Source organism: Pipistrellus kuhlii, unplaced genomic scaffold (assembly GCF_014108245.1).
Source record: "Pipistrellus kuhlii isolate mPipKuh1 unplaced genomic scaffold, mPipKuh1.p scaffold_m20_p_9, whole genome shotgun sequence".
Lineage (NCBI taxonomy): Eukaryota > Metazoa > Chordata > Mammalia > Chiroptera > Vespertilionidae > Pipistrellus > Pipistrellus kuhlii.
In genome coordinates, this window is record NW_023425595.1 from 27,550,749 (window position 1) to 27,572,784 (window position 22,036).

The 22,036-nt window shown below is 39.2% G+C and overlaps 1 protein-coding gene across 2 annotated transcripts in view; it reads left to right on the top strand.

Moving 5' to 3' along the window:
• The window catches only part of SBF2 (SET binding factor 2), a 307,688-nt gene that overhangs the window by 271,341 nt on the left and 14,311 nt on the right, over positions 1-22,036 (top strand). For both annotated transcript variants that reach the window (XM_036428329.2, XM_036428330.2), the window contains 4 exons: positions 3,152-3,328; positions 5,676-5,777; positions 6,478-6,663; positions 21,283-21,409. In XM_036428329.2, the coding sequence (XP_036284222.1) occupies positions 3,152-3,328; positions 5,676-5,777; positions 6,478-6,663; positions 21,283-21,409 (592 nt within the window). The remainder of the gene's footprint in view (positions 1-3,151; positions 3,329-5,675; positions 5,778-6,477; positions 6,664-21,282; positions 21,410-22,036) is intronic.

A 22,036-nucleotide genomic window follows, 5' to 3' on the forward strand; every position in this document is an offset into this window, starting at 1 on the left:
CAATAATGAGAGAGAATCATTGGTCTGCAGCCTCCTGCCCACCCTACACTAGGAATCAAGCCCACAACCCAGGCATGTGCCCAGACTGGGAATCAAACCGTGACCTCCTGGTTCATAGGTTGATGCTCAACCACTGAGCCAAGCCAAGCTGGACTCCCCTTTATTTTTTTAATTATTATGCTAAAGAGCTTCACAATGTCAGGTCCTATAAATTATAAAGATAGCCTATCTCCAAAAGCAAATAATGTTTTTGCAATTTTGCAACCAGCACAGCTCCCTTGGCACCAGTGTCTCCCAGAGTACACACCCTGCACTTCAGCACACCACACACTCATAACTGGAGTCACTCCCCAAGGTTGTGTGCTCACCTCTGCCTTATCCTCTGTACCTCAGTCCTTTACTTACCCAGCACAAAATAAAGTTCATTGCTATTGACAGATGTGGGGGAAATAAAAGTATTGGTTAATTCAGAAAATCCCCCCGAGTTTAGTCCAGCGCCTCAGTCAGACAGACCTTTGGTTGAACTGTGGACCGAGGCTGTGGGCAGGATCCCACATGCTGGGTCCTCAAGATGCCAGTGGCTGAGTCATCCTTTCGGTGGCAAGCTCTTCTCCCACTACTAAGGCTGCTGCAGCCATCAGCCTGTAGGGTGGGAGGCGTGAAACTGCTGGGTAATACTCAGTGTTTAAATATGCACACGTGTCTTCTGACACAGCAGATACTTTCTCTCCAGAAAACAGTTGGGACGCCTTTCAACAGCAACCCAGGGTTGCATCCAGCACAGCCCCCTTGGCACCAGTGTCTCCCAGAGTACACACCCTGCCCTTTAGCACACCACGTACTCATGATTGGAGTCACTCCCCAAGGTTGTCTCCTGAATGCTCACCTCTGCCATATCCTCTGCACATCAGTCCTCAGATTAGCTGGGTGGCTTTGCACATATGACTAAGAAAGACTGGCCACTGGAACCCTATTCTCCTTCCTCCTTCACTTCTTTCTGTCTTTCTTTTTCCTTTCTGATCTTCCTTTTGTCAATAAAGAATTAAAGTTTTAAAAACATAATCTCACCATCCTTGCACAGTAGTTATTAGGATTTTTGTACGTCCCTTTCAGGTTTTGCTTTTTGTTTATGTAATTGTGTCTGTGGAGCACTGTCCATATCTGTCCAGCCTGATCCACGTTCAGGCCAGCACAGTGCTCTCTAGCTGCAGCTCCACTCCTTGCCTCCCAATGAGGAAACCCCAACGAAAGCAAGTGAGAGTGGCTTCCTCTAAATAATCGTGACTTGGTCTCATTTACTAATTCACATACTTTATACTTACTAATAAGTTCCTATGACGTAATAGTGTCTCAACACTATGGCTGGTAACTCCTGGTTTATAAGATAGGCATACCTACTTCCTTTATAGTTGGAAAGGAAAGTAGTTCTCCCGAAAAGTAAACTATTTGCTATCTATTTTAACTTTTAAAAAAATAACTAATAGAAAAGAACTCATGCATAAGCCAAGTTCTTTATTCTAACCATAGCATGTTTCCATGTTGTATAATATTCTTTATAATTATTTTAATCACTATGTAACATTCCATATTGTTGAATGTTTCCATTTCTTTATCTTCTATATATAAAACTACAGTCACATTTTCAAGCATATAGCTTATTATTGTTTTTAACTGAGATATGATTCAATAGGGTTTTTTCTCTACAATTTAGATTACTCCTAAAAATGGAATTACTGAGATAAAGAAACTTTTTTTCTTGATACATATTAGAAATGCTATTTTTTTTTAATTTGGAAGTTTTTGCTTTTTACTTTAAAACCTTAATAAAAAGTATTCTCAAATAACCAATACAAAATATAACATGGGTCCTATAATAAATCCTTGCAGCATTTTTTTTTAATTTTGGTAAATACAGATAACATTTATTCTCTTGTCCATAGTGTCACACACATTCACATGTTGTACAACCAGCATCCAGAAAGCAGTTTTACTCTTAAAAAAGCAGATGACCCAGTAGTGTCATTTGGGTAGAATGTGAGTAAAGCGGGAAGGATATGAGAAAATTAATTCATTCTTTAGCAAAAGAAATTAGAATTTTAAAATCTTCAAAATTAGGTGACTAGGTTATCAAAATAAAATATACAATTGTGCATCGGGTAAGCATTCTTTAACTACAAATGCAACCTCACATAAGATAAATTCCACATGGATTAAAGGTTTAAATGATAAATATAGCTTGACACATGTCATGTGTGAAAAAAATATTGTCCCAAAGCTAGAAATCAACAAAGCCTTTCATGTTTTACTGTGTAGAATTTTTTAAATATATTTTACTGATTTTTTACAGAGAGAGATAGAGAGTTAGAAACACAATGAGAGAGAAACATTGATCAGCTGCCTCCTGCACACCTCCTGCTGGAGATGTGCCATCAACCAAGGTACATGCCCTTGACCCGAATCAAACCGGGGAACCTTCAGTCTACAGATTGATGCTCTATCCACTGAGCCAAACTGGTTTCGGCCTGTGTAGAATTTTTTATTTTGCCTTTAAAGGAGTACCTACATGACTTTAAAAGAGTGCCTAATTTTTATTTCCTTCTCAATGTTTATCTTCGCTTTTTTTTTCTTTTCATTTTTCCAATAACTATTTTACTAGCTTAATAAGAAACAAATATGCGTATTTCTACAAACTTAAATATGTAGAGTTCTGGAACCTCAGCAGCATATTGCCTTTTCATCACAGTGCATCTCGGGAGACTTCCTTTGCAGTTTTGTATTAACTATTGCTTCCATATATCACTGGTCCTCTCCAGACTTCCAGGGTGTGTCTCCCAGAGTACAGAGTGTGTAATGGCTTTATAATGGCTTATCTGTGATGTTACTAGTATAAGCGCCCATCAGGTTCCCACCTACCAGTAGTCTCTTTAGGGTCTCAGATTGACAGCAAGCTAAGTGAAACCAGGAAGCCTCACTGAATGACTTTCCAGCAATCTGGATACCTAGCCACACAGATTGATTTTCCTGATCCATTGCAGCCTCTGCAACTACTTGGCCTCCATAACTGTATATCATTGAAGCACTGCCCTGTTGAAATCATTGTTCTTTTACCATAACACTTCATTTGCCTAATTCTCTGCATCTTTATCTACAGAACTTTAAGTTAGAATTTGCTTTAAATTGTGAATTTGTTCCCGTTGAATTTCATGACATCCGACAAGTGAAAGCCAGTTTCAAAAAGTTGATGAGGGCTTGTGTCCCAAGCACCATTCCTACTGACTCAGACGTGACCTTTCTGAAAGCTCTGGGAGACTCCGAGTGGTTTCCACAGGTAATGTCTGGCTCGACTTGCCTTTGACCTCAAGGATGTACAGAGTTGATATTTGAGGGAAATATTGTGTTCCCCCACGCCCCACCATCTGTCTTTGCTGGGTACCTCCATAAAAGCCTCTCAGTTCAAGAAACCCATATGCTATTGGAGATGAAAGGTAGACTTCTTCATCCCAGGTTCTTATCTCTCTGGAATTGAAAACTTGGTCTCCATAGGGTGCTAAGGAGGAGGTCATTATTTTTAGATGGCAACTTCTTTATATGTAATAAATTTAATCAGCATATTTTTAGGCCTCCTGCTCTGTTGTCAACAGACTGGGCCCAGAATTCCAAGAGCCCTTCTCTCTTACTGTCTGACCTTGCATTTGTCTCTGCCTGGCCCAAGTCTCTAGATTTTAGATCAGCCTCCCAAAACAGCCACCGCAGGCACTTTGGGTGCCCTCGGGCCTCCCCAAGGTTAAGGAAAAACCACTTATCCTTCCTTCAGCTAAATCAAGCTTGGGATATTTTCATTGAACTCTTATTGCAAAATTAGGGAGAAGTAGGTATGCCAGCACATGTAAAGACATTTATGACATGCATGTTTTAGACACTGATGTAGACACTGGGCCAAGAACATATCTGCACTACTCCCTCAGCCTTGTCTTTAGGCCCTTGATGCCGTGGCCATTGCTTCTTCCCCCCGCATGAGTTCCTCTATCACCTGGCCCCTCTGCCTCCAAGTCTCCTGCCTCCCTTGAGGAGGAAAAATAGTTGTTTCCCACAATAAGCTGGACTAAAAGAAAAAAAAAGAAGAAGAAAAAGCCAGAAAATAATGTGAGTACCCAAGGCAGTAACTATTTTAAGGTACTTAAATTATTAAAAAAAAAAACAGCCACATATAAACCTGTATCAGGGTATGAACCCTGGTTGGGTAGCTCAGCAGGTTAGAGCTTTGTCCCAATACGCCAAGGTTATGGATTCCATTCCCAGTCAGGGCACATAAAAGAAACAACCAATGAATGCATCAATGTTCCTCTCTTCCCCCCACCCTCCAGTTAAAATTTTTAAATAAAAACATATTACATAAATCTGTATCAGTGTATGTTACTATGAATGCTATACCAGATCCTTTGAGAACCCACAAAAGGAGCTGATCAATACTCCCTTCTGTCCCTAAGTTATGAGCCCAGCCCCAAACTGGTCCCACCACCCAGCCTATCTGTGTTTCTGGTACATTCTGTGTTTTGGTCCTTATTCCAAAGTAGATCCATACCAGAAGTTAGTGCTCCCCCCCCCCCCAAAAAAAAAAAAAAAAAAAAAAAAAAAAAAAAAAACAGTAAAAAGTATTGCTCTACTTGAGATATTGGCATGTCAGAAGTTAACTCAGAGCAAGAGCGAAGAGCAAGAGAATTCAGGCCTGGAAATAGCTGTCTACAGGAACAGTGGGTAAGGAGCTTCCCAGTGCTGGAGAGAATGTGTGTCTTATTCCTGTGTTTAAAATAGCTAGCTCAAAATAATAAAAATAATAAAAATCTATAATAATAAAATCATAATATGCTAATTAGACCGGACAGCCAAATGACCTTCCAGACGACCTTCTGAACAAAGCCAGGGCTGCGAGGGCCAGGCCCCTTGCACAGATTTTGTGCATTGAGCCTTTACTAAATAAATAAAATAGCTAACTCTATTTAAAATATGGAGTTTTCTACTTCAGTTCAAAGTTGGATTTGTTCTGCAAATTATGTCAAGTGTGATTAAAATATTTTTTAAAACTAGAATGTTGCATGTTTGGCTTTGAAATCTATATGCTGTGCTCAAACTGTGAGTCAGTGGCTTGGCTTTAAAAGCTAAGATAAGTTTTCTTCCCATACAGACAAATAAGAGTGTCCTTTTTAAAGATTTAATTCATTCATCATAAAATTCATTATTTAAAGTGTACAATTCAGTGTTTTTTAGTATAATAACTAAGTTGTGCAAACATCCCCACTAGCTAATTCTAGAAAAATTAAGAGTAACCAAAATAGAACTTACTACATCTTCATAGAACTTACTATGTCATCCTAGAAAAACAAATGTTAAGTCCAATAATTGTTGGGAGGCTGCTTAGAATCTCTGACTTTTCTACTTTATGGAATTAAAGATATTCCATTTCAGGGGAAATTACTTAAGATAAATTTATTTCATCATTTATCCCTTGAACACATTGCTTAATCTTTATTTTTACAAATAACTTTAAGTATTTAAAATTCGTGTTTATGTCAAATACTTTTTCCCTAACTTTTTGGTTATCTAAGGCTGATAGCAAGTCTGTCCGTTGTGGGTGCTCAGAAAGCCCTGGCTCTAACCGGGCTCCTTCCCCATCTCAGCTTCACAGGATAATGCAGCTGGCCGTGGTGGTGTCCGAGGTACTGGAGAATGGTTCCTCCGTGTTGGTCTGTTTGGAGGAAGGCTGGGACGTCACAGCACAAGTAAACTCTTACACATATTCTCATATATTTTGTTGTACATGTATGAGTATGTATTTCAGTTCATTTGTTTTTAAATTCTGACTAATTTGTATGGACAGAAAAAGCCCTGTGTGAAACACCCCCCTGGTGTCCATCAGAAAGCTCAGTGCCTTGGGCTCCCAGGCCTTACATAGCCTGCAGTTCTGGCTTGGGCGTCGGGTGCCACACCACAGGTGCACCGGGCAGGCATGTGCATGGTGCTCTTTGGCCTGCAGAGTGGGACATGGGCCGTCCTTCCCAGATTTTGTCAGTCCTTTCCCTGCTTCCCTTACTTACTGCAGAGTGAAAAGGAAAGGTCTGAATGTGAACTATAGTAAGACATTAATCTACGCCTGTTAGAAAGTATCTGTAGGTTTGAACTGATCCCCTGGTCTCATTAATTAACCTAGAAGAAAGTCACAGTCGGCAGACTAGCCAGGTAAGGATTAAAATCCGGATTTTCTGAAAGAAAACGTGTAGCCAAAATGCATTTGACTTTTTATTTCTACTGGAAAGTTTGTGGGATTAATTTAATTGGCTGTCCTGGAGCAGTTAGTGAACAAGTTTGCTGCCCAGGTAACTTTGTTGGTGAGTTAGCTACCATCAAGAGGAAGAGCTTTGACTCAGCAAGAGGGTTTTTTTCAGACTGAAAATAACAAGTGTCCATCTGCTTGTGTCTTAGGTGACATCCCTGGTGCAGTTACTCAGTGACCCCTTTTATAGGACACTTGAAGGCTTCCGGATGTTGGTTGAAAAAGAGTGGCTCTCTTTTGGTCATAAATTCAATCAGCGGAGCAGCTCGACCCTCAACTGTCAGGGTAGTGGTTTTACTCCAGTCTTCCTGCAGTTCTTAGACTGTGTGCACCAGGTGAGTAGAGCATTCTTCAGTTGACTTGATATGAGGAAAGAAAAGAACTAGCATTTGTTGAGCATTGCAGAGCTGTGCCAGATGACTTCATGCCATAAGAGATGGATTCAGCCCTAAGACTTCCTGAGGTCTCAGCAGTGGATTCCTGGGAATGGAGGAGAAACCTAGTTGGTTTCTGAAACTAGGACAGCTCACCTGGCTATTGGCTGGGCCCCCCATGTGAAGTGGCCAGACTCTAAATTACCATCTCCCAAAAAGAGGAGCAAACTTGGGCTTGTTCTCCAAGAAGATTTGACCTAGAGTAGGTACTGGCAGGGCCTGAAATCCAGCCTGTAGTCTTCCCAGTGTGGGAGGACTTGAGCTTGTGCCTTGGATATAAGAAGTACAGCCTAACCCCTAGAGAAAGAATCGGCTACGCCAGCCTAAGAGGTTGAGAACACTGACTCATTTCTACTGGGTGGCCTAATCAGGACTAAGCAAGAGATCAGACAGAAACCAGGTATATAATCTGGTAAAATCCAGTGAGAATGGTGTAGGGAGATGTGAATGCTGTAGACTCCTTCCTATCTTCATCTCAGGCACATTAGATAAAACTTCTAATGGGGCCTTGGTCAGGATTGGGCTTGAGAATCAGATGGCACTGGGTTTGCATTGGCACTAGTGCTAAATTGGCCAAGGAAAACAGGGTTAACATTTGCAGCTTTGCTTCATCTGCACCACAACAATGAATGGGCTCTGACATATCAAACATATATGTCAGAACAGTGAGCCTTTTTGAAATACATTGGCTTCAACCATATATTAGAAGGAAAGATGGGAATGTTTTTAGAAATAATAATTAGGACCAGGACTTCTGAAGAGGCCAATTTGGTGTACAGTTATGTTTTTGTTTTTTTATTCTACTAATTACTTGATCAGCTTTTTTATTCACTGTGTAATATCTAAGTTTTATTTAATGTATATAATTTAAAAGTTTTTAGTATATTATTCAGACTTGTACAATTACCACAATCAATTTTAGAACAAAATCGCCCCAAAAAGAAACTATACCCATTAGCAGTGGCTTTCATCTTTTGGAATAACTGGATATCTCTATGCCTTTAAATCATTCACAAAAATTTATTTGAAATGCATTGTAGATTTCCTAAATGACTGAAGGAAAATTTTCAAACAGAAAATAAATGATAGGCCCGGCCAGTGTGGCTCCGTGGTTGAGTGTTGGATTCCCTGTTGGGATACATGCCTGGGTTGCAGGCTTGATTCCCCAGTATGGGACATGAAGGAGGCAGCCAATCAATGATTCCTTGTCATCATTGATGATTCTATCTCTCTCTCCCTCTCCCTTCCTCTCTGAAATCAATAAAAATATACTTAAAAAGAAAATAAATTATAAGAGAAGGAATCTTGGAATAGCAGAAAATATGGGTAAATACAGTAGACTTTTCTTCTCTTTAGTTTTCTAAATTGCTTAATGGTTGATGCGGTTCTCAATATATGTGGAAGAAATAGTTAAAACAATTGTTTTTATTTTGTTTTGTTTTAGAAAGACGAAGAGAGAGAGAGAGAATAACATTGATATGAAAAAGAAAAATTGATTGGTTGCCTCCTGCATGCATTCCAATTGGGGATTGAACCCAGAACCTGGGTATGTGCCCAGACCAGGAATCCAAACCTACCACCTTTTGGTGTATAGGATGATATCCAACCAATTGAACCACACTGGCCAGGGCAAGACCATTGTATTTTAAACTAGAGACCCAGTGCACAAAATTATTTCACTCTGGGGAAGGGGTCCCCCCCCAGCCTGGTCTGTACCCTCTCACAGTGCAGGAGCCCCACAATCAATCACCCCCAAAGAGGTAGGCCCACCCCACCCAACCAGGGCTCCTTGATGGATTTACCCAAAGAGGTCGGCCAGAGCCAGGGGTCTCACCTCCACACCACGCATGTAATATCAAGTCCCCCCCCACCTGTGCACGCCTCCCTGCACATACAGCCTCCTGGTGATGGATTGTGATAGCATGAGAGCATGATGACCATTTGCATATTAGCTCTTTATTATATAGGATGGGAGAACATAAAGGGAAGTAAGGTTTCTACACTTCACTGAGAGCAGTAAAATGTCAGTAAATTGTGGTAAAATATAGAATATAATACAACCACTAAGAAAGCATATAAAGCTGGGTACTGGAAATATTGGTGGAAAAATATGTAAAGTATATGATTGTCTAACTACTAAGCTGTACACCCAAAACACTATAGATGAATCAAAATGGAATTTTAAGAAGTAGTCAGGTGATCCACAGAAGTCAGGAAAAAGAAAACAAAGATTTTAGTATCATGATGTATTACACTTATAACCAAGTTAAAAAATAATAAAAATATTTTATAAAGTCTAAAAAAATAAAAATTAGAACATACTGAAAACAAAAATGACAGATTTAAGTTCTAACATAGCAATAATCACATTAACTGGAAATGTCTAAATATATTATGACCTAACTATATACTACTTATAAGAAACTCACCTCAAATATAAAAGTCTTGTTTATACAAGTTTTATTTATAATAGCCAAGAACTGGAGGCAGGGAGAGGACAAGGTGTCCTATAATAGGTGAAGGCTAAGCAAACTGTTCCATCCATGCCATGGCATACGCCTGGGCAATAAAGAAGGAATGAACAGTTGATACATGCAGCAACGTGAATGGATCTCAAGAGCATTGTGATGAGAGAAAGGAAAAAAGCCATCTCAAATGGTCACACAGTATATGATTCCATTTCTACATAACATTTTCAAAAAGACAAGAACGTCAAGCTAGAGAATAAATGGTTGCCAGGGCTTAGAGAGCGTGAAAGGAAGGGAATGGGTGTGACTAGGAAAGGGTAGCATGCCCCTCAGTTGGGTGAGCAGATGAACAAATTCAGGTGTATTCATATACAGACATCCTACTCAGCAAGCAAAAGGAATCAAATAGTAATATACACAAAAACATGGTGAATCTTAAAATCATTTTGGTTGTGAAAGAAGCCAGGCAAAGCTCCCACTGGCCCCATCGTTGGTGCAAGAAGCTTGGGTGGGAGAGAAGTGGCAGCAGCCAGGCAGCCCAGGTTCGAGAAGCCACGAGGCACCTATGGCCCTCAGGCGCCCACACGCGCCACCCCACCCCACCACCAGGAAACCCGAGAGAAAGGCTCGCTCTGCCAAGGAAGAGCCCAAGAGGAAGTCAGCAAGGTTGTCAGCCAAACCTGTTCCTGCAAAAGTGGAAACAAAACCAAAAAAGGCAGCAAAAGAAATAATCTGCAGACAAAAAAAAGTGCAAGCAAAAAAGAAAAGGGGAGCAAAGGGAAAGCAGGCCAAAGTGGCTGACCAGGATCCTAACGAAGATTTTCTACCTGCAGAAAAGGGAGAAATTCAAATCCAGGGGAGGCCAGCCTCAGATGAAGCAAGAGAGAAAGCCAAGTCTGAAATATCATAGACCATGTCTTAGCCATGGTCCCTGTCTCCCTTCTTGTACAATCCAGAGGAATATTTTTATCAACATGGGCTGCCATGTTTTTGTATATATTATTATTTGATTCCTTTTGCTTGCTGAGTAGTATTTCTGTGTATGAATACACCTGAATTTGCCTTCTGTAAATTTTTAGTAGCTCTAGAAACATTTTTAAGAAGGAGGAAATTTTACGACATCCCATTTTTTTGTGTCAGTGCTTTTTTTAAAGAAGTGAAATCATTTGCTGTTAGTTGATTTTTTGGTACAACCAGAAAAGAGTGGGATATTAATTATGGGAGGCTTTGATTGCCTTGGATGTCAGCTAAACATTTTATAGATGAGAGTAGTTTTTATATCCTATAATACAAAGCATACTAAATGGCAATTTGGAGTCAGTTGTCCATTTGCTATATCTTGAACATTTTAAATTACTTCTGTTCCCATATTTTTGGTAGCATTGTTTCCTAAAGAAAACCACTCCTGATCTGGGCTCTCCCTGTCAGAATTTTGTACATCTGTAACATCTCTGGTGTGGTAGTCCAGTTTTTCTAGTACCTTTGTTAGTATGTTGTGAAAGATTGAAAATTTGATGATTTAGTAGATTCTAAAATTGCATCACGTTAAGTTCTATAAACTAACTTGAGGTGTATGTTTAATTTCTGGTAACTTTATTTTAAATAAGGACTTAAAATTCAAATATTCTATGTAAACCAGTTAGTTCTGACTTTGAAACCCGTTTGACTTTTAATGAAAGCTCAGTTATTTCTTAGTGAATGCTTCACAGACTGTAGAAAATAATATTGTTCTGGGTCTAAAGACTCCTTTTGTATGATGTCAGATCTGGCTGTACCACGTTAAAATTTATCTGAACCTGCTTTGACCTAGAACCCCATACATAATCACCTGAGTGCAGACAAGTCGTGACAGAGCGAGCATGTGACCTTAATTGTAGGATTTCATGGGTGGTTGGCTATGATAGGTATCAGCTTTGGTAAAGCAAATTATTTTGTGCTGAAAGGGGATTGTTTATTCATTGAAAAACTGGAGACTCTAGAAGACGATGGTTAACAAATAGTGCTTCTGACTCCCACTGACTTAATTATAAGGCAGTGTGTCATCATCTCCTTCGCACTGAGCCTGGGCATTAGAAACTGCCGTCTCTGAATGCCTTTCGAGTGAATACTGGCACTTACATGACTCTGCTTTTGCCAGACAATTCAAATTAGTCTCTCAGCGGCACAAAGCAAAGACAGGCCCAACAACCTTTTAAAAATAAGTGCAAAATTACGCAGCAGCAGGCGAAACTTCCCCAGGTGGAATATGTTCGCTGCTGTTCACCATTTCTAACACGCCGAAGGCCAAAAGGCAGTCCATGGAAATATGCCCAGACTTGTGCATTAGTGCTAATACTAGTAAGAGTTACAAAGAAAACAGATGAAGCATTGATCTTAAATTAGAACTGCCTCATCATATAAAAAGCCATTGTTTACGCCAGTATATCCAGGTGTCAGATGAATTATAAATGCTAGATCACTATTTCATAATAGCAACATCTGGCAGACTTTTTTGTTACTTCTAAAAGAAATTGGCTTAGCTCAAATGATATCATTACAGGCTGCTTCCTTTTCTTAAAATAGTTGAACCACATTCAAAAGGAAAATACATCCAAAGCACAAAAATGAAATCTTTGCCTAAAATTTCTTTTAAAAATATAACACCAAGGGGAAAATATGTGTAATATCAATGAAAAGATAAAGCACAAGAGAGTAGCTCCTTTATTTGAGCATTGCAGTAAGTCTTTGAGGATGTCTTAGAACTTTTTTATTATTTCCCACTTTGAGAAAAACAAATAACAGTTATAATTTTGCCTTTGAAGTTTATTTGGGTTGTAAATTGACTCATTGTGGTCTGGCTTTGTAGTGATTCTCCTCACAGTTATTGTATGCCAGTACTATGATCAGTCCCATTTCAAAGGCAAAAGCTATTTTACCTTTGAAGATATGAGCTTCCCTTGTGAGTATATGCTTGAGGAGCTAAGCTGCCCTTACACGGGTTGGTATCTTTAAAATGAATCCAGTAATATTGGCAAAATAGCTGCAGCTAATGGGTTCATGGCATACTCAAGAATTTGGTGTCCGCATTAAAGCTTTTACTATATGAGCCATAAAGTAAATCTGAGTTTGTAATCATTCTCACTTACTAATTTTTTATCTTTAACAAATTTTAAACCTCTCTGTGCTTCATTTTTTGTATATGTATAAAGGATTTAAAATCTATGTAAAGTGATTAGCACAGTACAAGGTACACAATTAATGTTTGTTAAACTTAATCTTTGTGAAATAACAAAAACTAATATTAGTTACCCATTTTTCTAGGATGTGTCTCAAATGTTGATACCATTCTCTATAGGATCTTTTGTGGCTTAATATTTGTAGTTCCTGAAATCAAATCCAATTTTAACTTATTATATTTTATTCCCAACGTGTTGATCTTTTCTGGGATTTGAGTCATAGCTTATTTTTATGGGCCTTTAAATTTTACAAAGTACTGAATGGCCCATGGCAAAAAAATAAGACTCTATAAATTAATGTTTCTTCCAATTCCATTTCAGATTCTCTTCTCATAAATAAGTGAAATTGGCAGATTTCACTCCATAATGGAAAACAAAACTAAAATGCTTCACATAGCTTAGACTTTTAAATCTGTTTATTTTTTATCTTCATCAAGATACATACAAAATTCTCAAAAGGGGGACGGGAAGAGATTAACCAAAGAACTTCTGTGCATGTATGCATTATCCACTGATACAGACCGTAGGGCAGTGAAGACCTAGGGTAGAGGGGAGTTATGGGGGGAGGGGGGACAGGAGTGGGAGGACATCTGTAATACTGTCAACAATGACGTGGATTTTTGTGTGTGTTTTTTTAATGGGAAAAAAAGATACATACAAAATTACTTTGAATAACAGAATTCAGATGATGCCTAAGATAAGTGTAACTCTATCAACATATTTTGGGAAATGCTTATATAGGATTAATTTATTGGCTGAGATGCTTATCATTTTATATAATATAATAAGGCTAACTTTATTTGAAACAGATTTGCCTGTAGGGCCCAAAAATTTCTGTGCCAACTTGTAAAGATTAATAAAATTGATAAACTTCTAGCCAGACTCATCAAAGAAAGAAGACACAAATTATCAATATTAGAAATGAGAAAAATTACATCACTACAGATTCTATAGGTATTAAAATTACCATAAGGGAATATTATAACAGTTTGTACCAAAGGAATCAACAATTAGGTGAAGTGAACAAATTCCTTGAAAAACAAACTATCATACTCAAGAAAAAATACATAATTTGAATAGGCATATTAAGGAAATTTAAATTGTAGTTAAAACATTTCCATGCTGAAAACTTCAAGCCCAAGTGATTTCACTGGTAAATTCTACCAAATATTTAAGGAAAAAATAATAGCAATTCTACAAAAAAACTCATCCAGAAAATTGATGCCAAAAGAATATATTCAATTCATTCTGTGAGCCCAGCATTACGTTGGCCTGATGAAGATAGTAAAAGAAAACTATACATCAGTAACCCTGATGATCATAGATTCAAATCTTCTAAACAAAAATTTAGCAAATCAAAGCCATTTACATCAATATATTTTGAAAATAATATACCATGGTTAAGCAAGATTTATCCCAGTAATGCATGATTGGTTTCACATTTGAAATCAATCAGTGTAATTCATCATATTAAGAAATTAAAAAATAAAAACCAAATGGTCATCTCAATAAATGCAACAAAAGGATTTGACAAAATACATTTATTCCCTGTAAAAATTCTCAGAATACCAGAAATAGAAGGGAACTTGCTCAAACTATAGATGATATTTATTTTAAAACCCTACAGCTAGCATCATACTTAATAGATGAAATACTGTACCCCTACAATTAGGAACAAGACATGGATGTCTGCTTCACCACTTCCCAATGTTGTACTAACAGTCCTCACTATGCAATAAGGCAAGAAAATAATAACAATAGAGACATCCACATTAGAAAGGAAGAAGTACAACTATCTTATTCAGAAGCAACATAATTTTTATGGACTCTATGAAAAATTAACCATTGGAATATTGAGATTTAAAAATCATTACCATTTATAGTAGTACTATAAAAACATAAAAGAAATCTAACAATATTTGTTAAAGACCTGGACACTAAAAACTAGAAAACATTACTGAAAGTAAAGACTTAAATGAATCAGGAGATACCTCTTGTTCATGGGTCAAAAGACTTAATATTGTTAAAATGCCACTCTTCCCAAATAAGACTCAATGAAGTCACAATCAAAAGCCCAGGATGCTATTTTGTAGAAACTAACAAGCTAACTCTAAAATCCATATGGCAGTGCAACAAAACAACTTTGAAAAAGGAAAAAACAGTGAAGGAATAACACTATTTGACTTCAAGACTTACTCTAAAGCTATAGTAATCAAGACTAATAATTGATGTAAAGTTAGACAAATAAATCAATGAAATAGAATAAAGTCTATAGTCCCACACATATGTGACATATGGAAATTTGTTTTTTTATGAAAATGCAAAGCAATCAGTAGAGAAAGGATAGACTTTTCAACAAATGATGCTAATTTGACATATGTCCGATATACCAAAAAAAATTTAATTCATTCTTAGCACCAATATAAAAATTAACTCAAAAGGGATCATAGACCTAAATATAAGACCTAATACTATAAAACTTTTAAAGGAAAGCATAGGAAGAAATCTTTGTGACCTTGGGTTAGGCAAGGATATCTTAGACTCAACACCAAAAGCATGATTCATAAAAGAACAGATTGATAAATTAGACTTTTTCAAAATTAAAAATTTTTTAAATCACTTAAAGTGGAAAGAAAAATTACAGAGTGGAAGGAAATATTTGTAAATGATACATGCAAAACTTAACAATAAGAAAACTAACAACTTACTTTTTTTATGGGCAAAACATTTGTATTTCACCAAAGATATACAGGTGGCAAATAAGCAAATGAAATGATACTTGACATCATGCGTCATTATGAAATGCAAATTAAAATCACAGTGAGATTCCACTACATACCTATTTCAATGGCTGACATTTTTAGACTGACTACCTCCAATGTGGAGGAACTGGAACTCCCAACACTGCTGATGGGAATATACAGTTGTAAAACCATTTGGGAAAACCGATTGGTCATTTCTTACAAAGCTAAACATACCTGTTCCCATATGACTCTGCATTTCATTACTAGACGGTTATGCAAGATAAATGAAAGCTTATGCCTTACAAAGACTTGTGCATAACTGTTCATAGCAGCTATATATGTAACTAGAGGCCCAGTGTATAACATTCATGTGTGAGTAGGGTCCCTAGCAGCTGCTGGCTGCTGGCCAGGGCCTCCCTTTCCCCGATGCCTGCCGCTGCCACCCCCTGGTAGTCAGCACACATCTAAATCCAGGTTGGTCGAACTCCTACCCATAGGGACAATTTGCATATTAGCCTTTTATTATACAGGATAACCAAAAATCTAGAAGCAACCCAATGTCTGTACACAAGAGAAGGACTAAACAAATCGTAGTAATATTCATACAATGGAATACTACTTAACTATAAAAAGGAATTAATTACTGATAACATGCATATATCTCAAATAATTGCACTTAGTGGAAAAAGGCAGACAAAAGAAGTACATACTTATGATTCCATTTATGTAAAGTAAAAGCAAATCAGTGGTTGCTTAGGGAGAAATGTGCAGGAGGAGGCAGAAAGGTTCATCATCTTGATTGTGGTGATGGTTTCAAAGGTATATAGATATGTCAGAACTTACAAATTGTACACTTTAAATATGTGCAATTTGTTGTATGTTGATTATAGCTCATGGGGCGCATGAGGACTGTGCCTGTGGGAGACCACTGTTGTGTGTACTGTAGAAGAGTCCAGTGTCCCATTTAAAGGAGGAAAAGAAAGCAATGAGGCCCTGGGATGTATGACTAATGGAGGAAGTGTCATTTTTCTTTCTGACTGGAAATCTAATCACTGTATTTTGTCTTATGAATGCATTACGTCTTTATTATTGTGGTAGAAAGACATTTCAGAAAATTCCTTGTTTTTTTAATGTCAGATTCCAAATGTGGTATTTAAGTAGTAATGGAGAGTTCAGGTCAATCCAATTTTTCATTGAGAAATTCTTGCATGCTTGTTATTTAAACTGTTACTAAAGAGTAAAAAAAAACAAAAAAAAAAAAAAAAACAAAAAAAAACAAGCAAACAAAAAACAACAAATTGCTCAGCATCTTTGCTTCCTCTTCCAATAGACCTGATAATTGACCCCAGATTGGGGGCAGACTGTTATTTCTGATCCAAGCATTAGCACCTACAGGTGTCAGTGTGGCACACAGCTACACACACACACACACACACACACACAAAGTGCTCCCAAGTTCAGGGTCTGTGGTGAGGCCAGTCACTCAGTACAATGTTTTGCTTCTAGTCCCACCATGTGATATGCCTGTAAGTTCAACTTAAGGTCATATTCACTATCATTTCCATGCTACTTTACATCAGAAGTGGATCTTCAAAATTATATTCCTCAGGGTATTAAATATCAGAATAATCCAGGAAAAATACGATGTGTATGAGGCGAGTGGTTTCTGTGGTGAATGGTCATGAGGGAAATGTGTTGTTTTTCTGGGGCTTTATTTAATAAAAGTGTTTTAAGAGTTTTTAGGGCCTGTTGTGGTCAGGGTCCGTGGAAATACTCTAGCTCTGACTCTTCTTCCCTGAACACAGTGAGCTCGGGGCCTGGCCTGTGACTCCTGAGGCTTAATTCAAGGGCTGTTGGGACACAGTTGTTCTTGGAGCTCATGCTGCCTAAGCACGTTGCAGGTTTCTCTTCCCTGAGACTCTCAGATGGTAGGGAACCAAGTTCCATCCTCCTAGGCCTGTCTCCTTCTGTCTGCACTCCCTCTCCATCATGCACACACTGGTCCCTTGGAGTGGTGCTGTTGATTCCGAACCAGAGCCAGGAGCCAGGAGCCGTAGCACTAAATCGCCAGGTCAGGAAAGGAACTGTAGGTCTGCACGATGCTTCAGAAAGGAGCCGGGAACCCACCCCTAGTGGAACGCCACACCCGGGGTCCCTGTCTTCTGGTGTGCGTTTGCATCCAGAGGGACAGTGTCTGAAAAAGGATGGTTGCAGAGGATATGGTTAATATTTGAGCCAAAGACATAGTGGGCTAACAAAGCAAGGAAAGAAAGCTGTTTTTTAAAATTATATTTTTTCATTTTAGAAATAGAAGGAAGTATTACTAATTATAATAACCACTTTATATGAACTTATGTTTATGCTGCAAAATAATATTGACCATTAATATGTATTAGATTAACTTACATTTTATTTAATTATAAGTATAAACTCTTCAAGAATGCTTAAGCTTTATAATTTGTTGCTCATATAACATACCCTAGTAATCACAGGAAACTCTTGTGTATTCCTTTCTTTTTCACTGACGAGGAAATTCATACATAATACATAAACTTACAGTCCTAAAAAACCTGGCACATGGCGCCCTCCCTAGCCCTTCAGAGCCTTGTCACAGCTGTCCCGGGCTCTCCTGTCCATGGAGCCTGAAGCAACAGGAGGGGCAGTGGCTCAGGGCAGGAGTGCAGCTCCACTGCATGGGAGTACAACTCTCTTAAGTCTTCCTAAAATTATTTTGTACTGCTTTGAGCTAAAATTGTAATTCAATTTAAAAGCCAGTAAGAACATGCTGGAGAAAGGAAAAACTTTTCATCATCATAGAAAACTAGGTTTCTACCCAATTAATAAATCAGAATATCGGATTATGACTTTAAATTCCCATTGATCTACTGGGCAATTGGCATATTATCCACATGCCTGCTCACTTTGGCTGACAAGTATGGGTCCACGTTGCCAAGTTAAACATGGAGAGAAAAGCTGGCTCTTGGACAGCCTGCCAGCAGTGTTCATTTAAAACAGCTTTCAAGCAAGGACAACTATGATTGGAACTTATCTCAAGCAAACAAAATTCTCTAACTAGTCCCGAGAGATTGTTTGAAGAATGCAGAGGTGAGCTTGCTGGGTGGGTCGGAGAGTGTCACGATGTCATCAGCCTACCCTCTGCCAACAGAAGATGGTTCCACAGAGTCTGCACAAAGCCTCCTGAAGTATGCTGGTGCCGGGGACTGGTCCCGGCAGAGCTTCGCTCCCTCCCTCCCATGGCATTCCCTTATCTTTATGGCTGTGTCCAGTGATCTCGCTGCCTATCTACTGATGAAAATGTAGGGTTAAAGGCAGGAGCTCCTCTGTCTTCCCTTGGCACTTCAATATACCTATTTTATCTACTCCTCTGTCCCTTCTCACTTCCAAGACTGTTCCCTATTTCTGGGCCCTTTGCCTTGTTCATTCTTTTTTTCCCAGGGCCTTGTTCTCTCAGTTATCAGTTCTTTCTGTAGGATTTGTTCTCTCCAGATGGCTCACATTTCTTCAGGCAGGCACACATTTCTTTTGTCCAGAAAACCTCTCTTTATCTCCCTAAATGACCTTCACTCCTCATTCCTTTCACCACCAAACTATGTAAGTACAACTTTTATTGTTACATTACATACTAACTCACCACACGTGCCTGAAAAACAAGAATCATAATTCATGTTCATTTCTACCTGTCAAGTGCCTTGCACAGTGTAAGGCAGTGAATGGGGCACAGCCAAAAAAGCCAGAGTTGACATTTGGGCTCACTGGTTCCTGCTGAATGATGTTGGATAAACTGCTTAATCTTGCTCATCCTCAGCCTATATTTAGAGAAACTGAATAGACATTTTTCCAAAGAAGACATACAAATGGCCCCTAGATATATGAAAAAGTTCTCAGTGTCACTAAACAGAAGGAAAATGCAAATCAAAACCACAATGAAATATCACACCATACCTGTTAAGATGGCTATTATCTAAGTGACAAGAGGTAAAAATTGTTGAGGATGCAGAGAAAAGGGAACCCGTGTTTGTTGTTAGTGGGAATGTAAATTGGTACAGCCACTATGGAAATAGTATAGAGGTTTCTCAAACAGACTGAAAATAAAACTACCATATGACACAGAGTCCCACTTCTGGATATATATTTGAGGGAATGCCATCACAATCTCAAAGAGATATTGGCACTCCCCTGTTCACTGCGGTATTTTTCACAGTAGCCAAAACATGGAGACAACCTGTGCCCACCTGCAGGTGAATGGATAAAGAAATATTATTCAGCCATGAGGAAATCAGGAAATATTTCCATTTGCAACAACTTGAGTGCATTATGCTAAATGAAATAAATCATAGAAAGGTGAATACTATATTCATTCACTTGGATGTGGATTCTGAAAAGGACAAACTCATAGAAACGGGGCAGAATGGTAGTTGCCAGCATCTGGGGGGTGAGGGTCATAAGGAGATGTGGGTCAAGGGGTAAACACTTCCAATTATAAGAAGTTCTGAGAACCCAATGCACAGCATGGTGACTGACTATACTAATAAAAGGGTAATATGCTAATTGGTGGACGTACATCTGGACAAAGCCACAGCACTGCAAGGCCGGGGCCTCTGGCCTCGCAACCGTACAGCCAGTAGTGGCAGCAGCAGCGGGATGATGGGGGCGGCGCTTTCCCCTGATCAACTGTGAACATAGTTCTATATAATAAAAGCCTAGCCGAAACTGGTTTGGCTCAGTGGATAGAGTGTCAACCTGTGGACTGAAAGGTCCCAGGTTCAATTCCGGTCAAGGGCATGTACCTTGGTTGCGGGCACATCCCCAGTAGGGGTCTGCAAGAGACAGCTGATCAATGTCTCTCATCGATGTTTCTAACTCTTTATCCCTCTCTCTTCCTCTCTGTGAAAAAAAAAAATCAATAAAATATATTTAAGAAACTAGGTCTCAGAACTGCTGGACACTGAAATTGGGACTCAAACGTTTTTTTGTTATTATACTATGTTTATTTCTAGTCTGCAGTTGCAAGATTTTTCAAAGAAAAGAACTGGGGAAAAAATAGTTATAGAGATAAAGAACCATTGAACAGACTCAAACTATAGCAGAAGGCAAGGGAGGTTGGGGATAGGGGAGCTGTAAGAGATGAACCGAAGGACTTGTACGCATGCATATAAACATAACCAATGGATACAAGACATGGGGGTGGGGGGTGAAGGCATATATGGGGGGTAGAGGGGTAGGGGAGGCTTAGGGGGAGGTCATGGTGGAAAAAAAGGAGACATAGGTACTACCATTTGTAATCCTTCAAACAATAAAAAAAAAAATTTAATGCCTAATATGCTAAGTGTCTGGTCATCTGGTCGGTTCAACCAAACTAATAATATGCTAAGGCCACTCTACCGCTCGCTATGATGTGCACTGACCACCAGGGGCAGACGCTCTGACTGGTAGGTTAGCTTGCTCCTGGGGTCTGGCTAATCAGGATTGAGCGAGACAGGCCAGACATGACCTGGAGCCCTCTCACAGTCCCTCCCTAGCCCCAATCGTGCACTGATAGGGTAACCTCGGCCTGGCCTGTGCCCTCTCACAATCAGGGACCCCTCGGAGGATGTCGGAGAACCAGTTTCAGCCCGATCCCTCAGGCCAGGCCAAAGCCCACTGGTGCATGAATTCGTACACCAGTAGGTAATAATACAATACTTGAAAGTTGCTAACTATAACCCTACTGTGGTAATCATTTCACAAGAGATATGCATATCAAATTATCACAAGTATACCTTAAACTTACACAGTGTTGTATGTCTCTGTAAAGTCAGAAAAACAATGTTAATCCTGCAGTGTTGTTATGCAGATTAAGTGAGATTATGTTAGCAGTGTGGAGAGTAAATGAGATTGTTATAACAAACTCTCGCAAGGCGTCTGGCACATGCAAGGTGCAGAAAGGCTGGTTCCCTCCCACCCTTACTCCTGTCGGGGATGCAGTTAAGTGGCCACACAGTGTCCTGCACACCTCGGTCAGCACTCAGAGGCACGGCCTCCACATTTTGTCTGGTTTGATTCTTACTCTTTTCTTTGCCTTGTGTGTTTCAGGTTCACAACCAGTATCCAACCGAGTTTGAATTCAACCTCTATTACTTAAAGTTCTTGGCTTTCCACTACGTATCTAATCGCTTTAAAACATTTCTCCTGGATTCAGACTATGAAAGATTAGAGCACGGTATGTGTTTGCATGCTCTTGTTTTATCTTTTTTGTTACTTTTGTGTGTTTTTTATTAAAACCTCTACTAACATAACTGCCTCAGGAATGGCAAGGCCATTGTAGGCTTTCGGCCTGAACTAGGGAAGCAGAGTGGATGTGAACACAGGCCCAGATTCTGAGATGATGTGTGTGTTAGCCCTAAGGCCCTGCAAGTGGTCATCCCTGAGGCACCTCTGAAAAGTGAAATCTGCTTACTACTTTAGTATCTCAAAGTGACATCCCTTGAGAAGTAACATTTGACTGTTTTTCCACCCCGGCACATTCCCGCGGAAAAGCCACTGCCCTTGGAGGCATTTGGGTATTTGAGTAGTAATAAATGCCATGTGCTCAGCCTAGCTGGTCTGGCTTAGTGGATAGAGTGTCAGCCTGTGGACTGAAGGGTCTTGGTTTGATTCTGGTTAAGGGCACATGCTTGGGTTACAGGGTGGATTCCCAGTGGGGGGGCAGGAGGCAGCCAGTCAACGATTCTCTCTCATTGATCTTTCTCTATCTCTCTCTCCCTCTCCCTTCCTCTCTGAAATCAATTTTTTTAAAAAACAAAAACTTTTTTTTTAATGCCATGGGCTCTGGCAGAAACAGACCTAG